The sequence below is a fragment of the Thunnus maccoyii genome, chromosome 18 (assembly GCF_910596095.1).
Source record: "Thunnus maccoyii chromosome 18, fThuMac1.1, whole genome shotgun sequence".
In the NCBI taxonomy this organism is placed as follows: domain Eukaryota; kingdom Metazoa; phylum Chordata; class Actinopteri; order Scombriformes; family Scombridae; genus Thunnus; species Thunnus maccoyii.
The window spans coordinates 24433743-24444440 of NC_056550.1; the positions used below are offsets into that span (position 1 = coordinate 24433743).

The following is a 10698-nucleotide window of genomic DNA, read 5'->3' on the forward strand; positions in this document are numbered from 1 at the left end:
ACACTGTCCGTTGAAACACAAGGAGGATTCTTTTATACTAACTGTACTGTAACTGTGGAAGATGTCAACTTTATTTGACTAACTCAGATGGCGGACACGTTTTTACTCAAAACAAGGACTGTAGATTTTGTCCCCCATCACTTACATTGTGAACACATTTGGAAGGGGATTTTCTAATAGTCAGTATGAACAGGAGGGATGATTACAGCAAGAAAAACCTGTTTCTATGTTCATTTGGGCTCCTGACCCCCCAGAACCTAAAATTATTCAGTTCACCATTATTTAACACAAAGAAAAGCAGCGAGTTTAGCATTTTAGCAACAGCTGACTATCAATTTTCTGTCAATCAACTAATGAATTAATTGACTGAAGATTTCAGCTCTAATTAACGGCTTCATATTCATTTATGGGAGAGCAGAGACAGACATGAGCAGATAAGTGAAAAAAATACTTTAAATGACTTTATTACATCAGCAGATTTACTATTTTATTGCAGCTTTACTTCCCTACAACATTAACTATAAGAAGTAAAAGATGGAAATTGATCCAAACAAGTAAAATAAACTACTTGAATATTTAATTACTAAAAAAGATTCAGATTTAAGGACTGTTCAGGTATAAAATATGGGAGATAAAAGCCAAAATATTGTCCAAACGACAGACTTTAAAGTTCTCCTAACTAATTAATCCACGTCCAATTAAAAGCGGTCATTTGAGACGACTGTAAAGCAACGTCAGCAACATCTACTCACACAGCCGACCGTTAAAAGCTGTTATTTTCAAGCTCTGACCACACCGGCGGTTCAGTACACACTTTGCCTCAAGTTCTCTGGCAGCGCAGTGCACTTACAGCAGCCGCTGATTGATGGGATCTGGGATTGACGACAGCTCCCCAACGAGTAGCTGGCTGCCATCTTAGATACTGACTGCCCACACTCTTTATACAGAAACAAACACCTATACCTTGTGTCAGGGTCCATTTAAGATGCTCTCTAGTTTTTTGGGGTTTTTTTTTCTTGGGTCAAGGTTTGTCATGTAAGGTGACAAACAAAACACAATTTTGTTTATGAATTCAGGCACCAAAATGTCTAGAAATATAGATGTAGGCGCCATCTTTGACTCCAAGTGGTCACATCATCATCTTTCCATTCATCGTAATGTGTTTATGTCCTTTCGTGAATGTGTTTGTTAGATCCGGGGGTATGTACTGTACCTCACACACACACACATGCTCGGTCCATGTGTATGTAAATGAGCATGCATACTTGGGACATACTTGGTATTCGCTTGTCTCCAACTGATCCCCAGAAAGGGATCGGGAGAGTTTCATGTGACAGGACCGTCCCTTTGGGGTAACTGTCACATACAACCAAAACATATGCATATTCCCTCCTCCTCGCTCATTTTCTGCCCCCTCCTCCTCCCCGCTCATTTGGAAGTTAATAAAAGCGATCCTCCAGAGATGCACAGGCACTATCACAAGACCCCGTCAGTTTGATTCCAATCAACGCCGAGCGAACGCCAAAGGGAATCATGCCCGTCCCCAAGAAAGCAGGTAAGAAAACCATCCTCGCCTCACCTGAGCCTCTGTGAGGGACATTAAACCATGTGGCGTGAGAGTGAAAGCACCACCTGTTTGTCATTTTACAACCAACTTTTGTTACTACATCAAATAAAATGCAGGTAAGTTGTATTTAAAAGTCTTTTTTTGTAATTCCGTAAGTCAGATTTTGGCAGGTCTGATGTTTTCCACACTTGTGGCCTCTCTTAACTCACATTTCCTTTTTTATTTATCTGTGTATCGCAATTTTTAAAAGCTTCACATTCAGATTACACGAATAATCATGTCATCTACAGACACAGGTGAACCGTGCACATATTATATTTTTATTCCACTCCAAGTGTGCCACAGCTTGAGCAGATAGAACTTGATTTATAGCTTGTCACCGGGGTTTCATTACCACTTGATTATGTCTTTCATATGTTGTTTATTGGATGTGGTTAAGTTACCTCATTCTGACCATCCCTGTAAATCAGGTCGCTGCCAAACATCCTTCCTCACCTTGGATTCTGCCAGTTTTCTCTCTGGCTCATTAATCATGTCATCATAGCGCATGAAGAGTCTCTCCCTCGGGGCGATTACGGTTTCGTCTACACTTGTGCCGTCGCTTGCTGAGTTCCCTTCTATGTCGCTGGCTCTTCTGCAATTTCAGAGCTCGTATTTCTGTCTGTCCCCTCCCTATGCACCTGTCTCAGCATGCTTGCTTACTCTCCCTTTCTCGCTACAACAGGTAGTTCGCTTCTTATTAAAATCTTTCGTCGGCCCCTTTTGCCGCTTTGGGATATTTCTAATACTCAGTGTTTCCCATTCCATAACAGCTTCCACAGCTCAGACAACTCCCATCGGGAGGCTTCCCCCCCCCCTCCCCAACTCGGCCCAAATGTTACTAATCCCTCCTCTGGCAGCTACAGTAATGAAGTGTGAAATGCTGTACAGTGCTGTAATTCAAGTCCCAATCTCGGTTTTTATTTATGGCTGTTTGATTCTGCCATTATGTAACATGTGGCGTCCCTGGCCTGTGCACTCTGACTTCTCCTTAAGGATTTAGTACCATCAAAGGTTTAGTCACCACCACTGAAAGATTGAATTAGTGTGAAATATGGCAAGTCTAAAGAGCCGATGTGATTATCTAATGTTTGATGCATACAAATAAGTTTGACGTGATTGAATAACATTCAGCTTTTACAAATCAGTCCCATTTCTTCTTCTATTAGCCCTTTAAAAAACCTCCTGAATTCTTCCTTTTAAGCAGAATCCTTCTTCCAAAAACTTACATCCATCTGGCTCTGCATCTCAAATGTGCGCTCATCATCATCCGCAGGGCCTCCAGCCAAGGAGTCTTGACGCTTGACAGGAAACCAGAGGGATGAGTCTGGACCCACGCCACCTCCGCTCATCTCTCTATCTCTCTCCCACCCCCTCCTCTTCTCACTATCGGCGCCTCTTCTGATCTCGCCGTCTCAGTGGGATGTTTCGAATCTGATCGCACAGATAATGTAGCTCTGTCCCACTGAGCGGGGAATCTGGAGAGGGGGAAAAAGTCTACCTCACCAACGTCCAAAGCAAACAGTCTTCATGGAGCGTCAGGAGATCCGGTGTTGACCTTTTGGGCAGGGCCTCCCCTGCTGAGCTGTCCACTCATTTAAACATGCGCTCAGAAAGGACGAATCTGGTGTTTTGTATGGCGTCATTGATGTGGATCCGTACCAAAATCCAACACGGATTTACCTCACTGAAGATCCTTTTGAAGTTAAACACACTTATATATCCAACTCAGTTACCTGACACGTTTTGCTCAAACTCCTCTTGAGAAATAGCAACTTCACCGTGATATTCATCCCGACCTGATTGATGAGGTGTCTTTTTTTATGGTCCCTGTGCCCTTAAATATTTTATGCCTCACACCTCTCTCTAGCATCCCACTCCATCTTGTGCATGTCTCTATTGCTGTGATGTCAAGTCATCAATCTTTTTGAGTATCTGTTTATCTCTCTGGGGTTTTCCTGTTGATCCCGTTGAGCGTGGACCGGCCTCTGCGGAGGGGGGGGGGTTTTAACCTCCACATCGGAGCCAGAGAGCTGGCATATCTCCCATCACCCCCCCACCCAAATACTGCCAGCCTTGATATCTCACTCCAAGGTTACTCGAGGTGCTCGTTTCATTTCCATCAGATAGAATCATCTTATAGATTTGAAGATGAATTTATTTACAGTGTAGCATTCCCCCCCCCCCCCCCCCCCCCCCAGACATCTGTCCTCTAATCTTTCCTCAGTAATTCCTCTTAATGCCATGATGAGCCTGGCATTATTCCACGAGGCTGTTCTTCCATCATGTCCGTGTCTCACCTGCTGTGTTACTTTACGGGAGAGATCGGGGGAAGGAGGAGGAGAAAGACAGATGAAGTGATCTGTCACCGGCGTCTTTCTGCTCTACCAATTTCCAACGAAGGCTACATGACCTTCACTCTATCCCTGTCCGTCTTGCCAAACCTCTCTGTTCATCTGCTGTTCATCAGCGTTATGTACACCCGCTAATAATGTATGTACACTTTCCTCTGAAGTCATACAGGCTTGCTGCTGACACGTGGAGAATATCCAAACTGATATCTGGTCTGTAATTGGATCCTAAGCCTCAGTAGAGTCCAATTCATATTTCTGCATGCCCATTCAATTATCAAATTTTCTGGTGTTAGTGGCTTTAGTCAAGTAATTGTGTTCGACATAATAGTCTCCTGCGTAACAGTAACACTGTATATATTTAGGATTTTAATTACAGCCCCTAATGATACACAGTATTTTAGTCATTCAAGGAAGAGTGATTGATCTCTGCTCTTCAGCCACATTTGAAAGAATCACAGGCCAGCACACTTCAGGGAAAGCGACGCCATCCCTCTCACTCGCATCCGATGTTTGCAGATGTTATACCGGGCTCCCATAAGTCCGTCTGGTTGACATGCTGCTGGCGTCTTCCCTGACTGAGGGTCATTCATGCTGCGGAGGTTATGTTTCCTCTGGCTCAGCCATGTGTTCGGGATCGGCCGTCCCAGCTCAAAGAGCTGACTCTGCTCTTCTTGCACGTGGGTGTCAGCACAGTTAGAGTAAAAGAAAAAAAGGCATTCACTGCATTTATTTTATGCGATTACAACCATATAAAAGGCTGATCTATTGTATTCTGTCATAAAACAACCTACACATAACACACTTGTCCACATATTCACAAAACGTAAGACACAATGGAGCATGGACATGCAGAAATACAAAATGACTCAAATTATAAATAGTATATAACACAAATACAGTGTTATGCATAAAATTGAAGCATGACGCGATGATAAAATCACTAAAAGTTGCATCCAATCAACAGATCTCAGGCCTGTTTCATGTCAGTAGTCAGTATTAGTAGAGTCCTACTTTCCTCTCACATCTCCATGCACAGGAGTTCTATTTGATTAGTTAAACATGTCAAAATCAATACAAGAGGAATTTATCTCTTGTTGTAAATTGGATCTTGCGTGTTTGGTGAAAATGGTTCCTGGTTTCCTTGTAAATCTTTCAAGTTCCAGTCATGCATTCGGTGTTTACAGCATGAATTTCTGTTGGTGTTTCATAAGTAAGCTAAAACCAGATGTTAACCCGTTTATCAGACAGATTATGTTAAACTCAAGTTACTGGAAAGTCAGATTAGTGCTATAAAAGGGCTTTTACAATAATGGAAATGTAATGTAGTGATTGACGTCCTCTCATGTGCAAAAGTCAAAAGCACATTTACTGAAGTACTTTACCTTTGTACAATTTTTAAGTGCTTGTAGGATTACTTTTGCACTTTTTGCACTTTTATGCAACTTTATACTTCGACTCCACAACATTTTGGAGGCAAATATTGTACTTTTTACCCTACCGCACTCAAGATTTTACAGCATAAAACATATCATAATCTTATAAAATAGAGTGCATCATAACAGATTAAGCTATACCAGTGGTGGTTTATGACCCTTTACAACAAAGAAGTGTCTACTTTGGGCCACATTCAGATGTCTTTTAGTTGTTAGTTTAACCAAAGAAATAAAGAATTTTACTTCTCTCCATTTATTTGACAGATTTAGTTACTTAGCAGATTCATATTACTTATATAAAGTATAATCAACTAATGAATTCTGATGTATTTTTATAAATTAAGATACCCAGCAGAATATCAAGGAGTAAAAATTAGCCCCAACCTACTCAGCTGCGACATTAGAAATGTACACATTAATGTGTGAATAATTATAATCCAGTATATATAATGTATATTATCCTGAAATGGGCCATTCTGTATAATGATTATTCTTACATTTGGTACTTTAAGTATAATTTGATGCAAATACATAATAACAGAGTATTTCTACAATGTGATATTATCTATTAAGTAAAATATCTGAGTACTTCTTCCAACACTGTCACAAAACTCAGCGTCAAGGGTAAAAAGCTGTATCAGATGGTATTTTATCCTGATTTTATCTACTTCCATTCTGCATACTGAAGATATCGAGTCAATGACAAAACAAACCAGTACATTAAGAATACAAATTGAAGCAGTTAGTCGTCTATAAATTCTCTAGCAAATGGTTAATCTTTGTTATAACGTACAGATATTTATTTTAAATTGTAATGTGGATGCTAAAATTCCCAAAAATAAGACAAAAAACAAGAAATGGAGTAGCCATAAAAACTTGTGTCTCGTGTCTTGTAGAGCTGCAACTAATTATTATTTTCATTATCGATTAACCTGTTGATTCTTTCTTTCTTTCTATTCTCTTGATTGAGCCATTTGTCTTTTGATATTTAAAATGTCAGGAAATGGTGAAAAATGTTGATCAATGTTTCCAAAAGCCCAAGATGCAACCTGAAATGTCTTTTTTTTTTTTATCCCGACCAACAATCCACAAGCCAAAGATATTCTATGATGATATATGTTATATTTTCTGACATTAAATTGGAAATGTTTGTGCAAAACTGGTGGTTAAGGTTATGTAAAAGCAAATATGTCTCATTTTAAGCAGAGAAGGCCTTTTTCTCATGCCTACAAATGCATTAACTACACAACCATGAGCTACAAGAAGCAGCCATATATGGAATCAGAGGAAAATTGAGGTTGTTCTGTCTAAATTTGGCAATAGCAAAGGACACACACACACAAATCTACGTAACGTTCTGATAGGTGAGTAAGAATGATGAGGAGTTAGTTGTCTGTGTGTGAAATCTGAGAAACGGTAACTTGAGCGCAGATGACCCACGCAGAGCGGTGACGGATGACCAGACCGGGGCCAGAATTGGATCACAGTTTTCTATGAATGTCAGAGGACTCGGTGTGACTCACCGACTGGAGGTGGAACAAACGAACAGAGATTACACACCAGCCCACGACATGACAAACATGCCCTCGGCGGTGTGAAGTAACAGCATCATACAGAAAGTATATTCTTAGGACGAGAGACTCCTCGCTGTCAGTGGCCATGGTGTGTGTCCTTCACTGTTGAATGCTTTGGGCCTCTGCATTCCTTATGTTGAAATCTAAACCTTGGCGGGCCCAGGGAAAAACTTCATGAATCAGTGCTAAGCTGACATCGCACACATACTTCTCTGTGATCTACTGTATGTTGAGAGCAGCAGGAGATTTACCGTAGATGAATGGTGGCCTGACAGAGGTATTGATGGAGGGAGAGAAAGATGAGATGGTTTTAAGTAGCTGGCTGGAGTTTACTTGTCGATGCCACCCCCCTGAACGGTGTTGTGAATTTAAATTCTTTGTCATATGTGCCAATATGAGAAGAATCTGCCAAGAGAGGGCTTTATAAATCACGTCCTATTTAAAGTATCTCTCTGTCATATACACACACTGGGACAGATTTCAGTTAAATGACACATCATCTTTTTTCTTTTACAGGAAGAAAAAACAACGGTGCTGCAGAAGGTAAAGAGCAACACGGGGTGCCTTGTAAATCACCAAATGATAATAAGATCCATTCATTAAAGGATAATGTTGGCGATTTTCAATATTTTGAAAACGGACTGATCTACTTACAAGTATTGTGAGCCTGATATATCTTATTCATCTGTGCCGTAGACCTCTATTGTTGTCCAAAAACTATTAAAAAGGCATCTGTGAGCCACATGGATGCCCTGGGTGATACGTTCCTTCATTATGAAGATTACAGCCACATTAGTTTGTTTAGAAACGGCTCCAAAGACTAAAAACAGCGATCACATTTTCAGTCTCCAGACAGTAGTTCTGTGTAAGGCTTACAGAGCTTCACTAGCTTGTTGTGCTACGTATCACAACCTCTTGGAGGTCTATGGCACAGAGGAATAAGATATATCAGACTTTGGATACACACACAATACTTGTAAGTAGTGGTAGTAGTACTTGTTGACAATAATAAAAATATAGAAAATCGCCGGCCTAATCCTTTAAATTAAATAGATGTTGTCATGTAAATTTGATAAACCATTCATGATAAAGTTTAATGCATTTCATTCTCTTGTTATCTTTTTATCTTTCCTGTCCATCACCTCAGAAAAGCGACCTCCATATGAGCCAAATATCCCTGAACCAACCACCAGGGCAGACTTCATGAAATGTAAGCCTCTCTTATATATATATATATATATATATATATATATATATATATATATATTTTTTTTTTTTTTTTTTTTTTTTTTTTTTTTTTTTTGAATAGTGAAAATTTACATTTAGGTTAGAGTTAACAGGTTAATAAATCAATTAATTACAAATAAGGGATGAAGAGTTCATCACTTAAAGACAGATTTTTTGAATTTATTTACACATTTAATGAACATTTAACCTTTTAACTAGATTCAATACCATTTTCAGCACTTTTATCATTTCATTATGTATTTAATCTGCCTATTTAAATGTAAATGTACCATGTATAATGTTAAACATATGTGTTAATCAACCAATTAACACAAACTAGCAAACAATCTATGTTAATTAGACAACATGCTAATGCAGGGAAATGTATTTTAGAGAAAAGATAATCTATTAAACAGAAAGTTTAGAATTTTATATTTAAAGGAGCAACAAGTACTTTTGTGATAAATACAGATTGTTAATACAGTATTTTAGCGAATACCTGAATTAGGTACAAAATATAATCCAATCACTGCTTATAATGGTAATCAATTTGAAACATGAATTTAACATACATCTCGAATTTCGATTCAGAACCAGATACACAATTTTAAATTCTTAAACAGGAAGTTAACCCTAATCCTACCCCTAACCCTAATCTACAGCTTTTCCGTGCTTGACTTGAATTATCTTGTTAAAATCTCATCTCAAAGTTCCCACTTTCTGCTTGTATTTTTCTCTCTCTATTCATACAGATTGGTTCCCACTCTCCATGGATGATAAAACTGCACAGAAACTGTTGTGGATTTCAGAGGCCGGCGCCAAGGTGGCTCGTACCTCAGATGCGGTCTGTCCGTATCCCACCAGACCTGAGAGATACGAACACTCACCGCAGGTAGGCCTGGCTATGCTCATAGGAAACAACCTGAATTCAGGGTTTAATCACATCTACAGTCTTATTTTCATTGGTCTCAATAATAGTAACAGTGTCACACAGCCAAACCAAGACTTTTAAATCAGTCACACAGATCCACATGTTGCTTGGAGAGGTTTGATACCTTTAATTTAACAGTAGGTTTTAATTTATGCAAACACAGTTTACTTGTCTGCCTTTATTGCTGTGATTTTAAAACATCATTTTATGTCCTCAGTTCATTACTCATGTTAGACTCCTTCAGTAGTGGGAGAAGTACTCACATCCTTTAATTAAGTAAAAGTGCCAATAAAACCATGTAGAAATACTCCATTACAAGTAATTGTCCCTCATTCTAAATCCGACCTGAGAAACTTGAGCTGAAGCTTGAGCTTTAACTACAACTAAAAGTCATAAAATAAATCTGAGGGGGGTCGTGGGATGATTAATGGAGTAGCAAGAGAAAAAAGTTCTGCTACACATATTTGTATTTGTTGTTTTTTGGGACTTTTTCTGGTTAATTTAAATGAAAACTATCCAAGAAGTTTAGATGAGAAATACTTATTTGGTTGACCTTCTAAAAACTCCCCAAGTAGACACTCTTTCTTTGTACGGGGTCACAAGCCAAAAAGGTTGGGAACCAGTGATAAATCCTATTTTATAATGCATTATATTTTATAAGATTATGATATATTTTTGATGTAAAATCGTACTCTGGAGAGGAACTAGTAACTACAGCTGTTAAGTAAGTGCAGTTGAGTAAAAAGTAAAATATTTCCCTATTAAAACAAAGGGGAGTAGACGTATAAAGTGGAGTAAAAGTACCTCAGCAGTGTACTGAAGTGCAGTACTTGAGTAAATGCTCCAGTTACTTTTCACCACTGGTCTCCTCATACACATATTTGGGGGTCCTGGTTTATCTCCTGCAGTTATTTCACAACACATTGTCAGTGCTCACAGTGCAGTTCTTTAGTATATTATCTAAATCTTTTACTTAAACTGGACAGTAACTCATCCTATTTCCTGTCTCCTTTAGGTCCTGTGTAAAGAGAACCTGCTGGGCTCTCGAGGATACTGGGAGGTGGACTACGACGGCTGGGTGGTGATCGGGGTGGTCGGTGAGAGCTCACCCAGGAAGGGCCACGAAGGGCCCTGCGGCCTCGGGGAGAACAGCGGCTCCTGGGGCGTCGGCTGGTCAGGCTCCTGCTACCAAGTCTGGCACAACGGCGAGAACGTGGACGTGCAGCTCCCCATGACCTCCTGCATGGGCGTCTACGTCGACCAACCCGCCGGCATCATCAAGTTCCTCTTGGTGGAGGGAGAAGGCGAGAAAGAGGTGCGGCTCATTCACAAGTTCAAAGTCAACATCCAGGAGAAGATTTTCCCCGGGTTTTGGGTTGGCACAAATTCGCACTGTCTTATTCGGAAAAAGGATCAGTGACACAGCAGCAGGTTTAGCATGCATGGAGACGAGCGGCTAGTAGTGTAAATTTAAGAAGGTGTCGGGAGGTTTGGGGAACAAGTGTGGGGAGCTGCAAAGCTGAACTGAAGCGTGTCATGATGACATCTTTATAGATTGTGTTTGCTTTCTCAG

General features: G+C 39.9%; 1 protein-coding gene across 2 annotated transcripts; it reads left to right on the forward strand.

The window, feature by feature from the left end:
- The first annotated feature begins 1485 nt into the window (after positions 1-1485).
- zgc:195001 (uncharacterized protein LOC567531 homolog) lies at positions 1486-10698 on the forward strand. Of its 2 annotated transcripts, XM_042393674.1 has the most exons (5): positions 1486-1555; positions 7484-7510; positions 8115-8177; positions 8947-9086; positions 10141-10698. In XM_042393674.1, exons 1-5 carry the CDS (start codon positions 1534-1536, stop codon positions 10543-10545), a joined length of 657 nt encoding a protein of 218 aa, XP_042249608.1. In that variant the 5' UTR covers positions 1486-1533; the 3' UTR covers positions 10546-10698. The 2 variants fall into 2 exon arrangements, with proteins under 2 accessions (XP_042249608.1, XP_042249607.1); XM_042393673.1 differs by lacking the exon at positions 1486-1555 and having other exon boundaries at positions 7431-7510.

Bases quoted from the DNA above. Each gene is read 5' to 3' on its own strand.
- zgc:195001 (XM_042393673.1), top strand. From the start codon at position 7,456: ATGACACATCATCTTTTTTCTTTTACAGGAAGAAAAAACAACGGTGCT. The intron at 7,511-8,114 runs GTAAAGAGCAAC...CCATCACCTCAG, and splicing joins AAACAACGGTGCTGCAGAAG to AAAAGCGACCTCCATATGAG. The intron at 8,178-8,946 runs GTAAGCCTCTCT...CTATTCATACAG, and splicing joins CAGGGCAGACTTCATGAAAT to ATTGGTTCCCACTCTCCATG.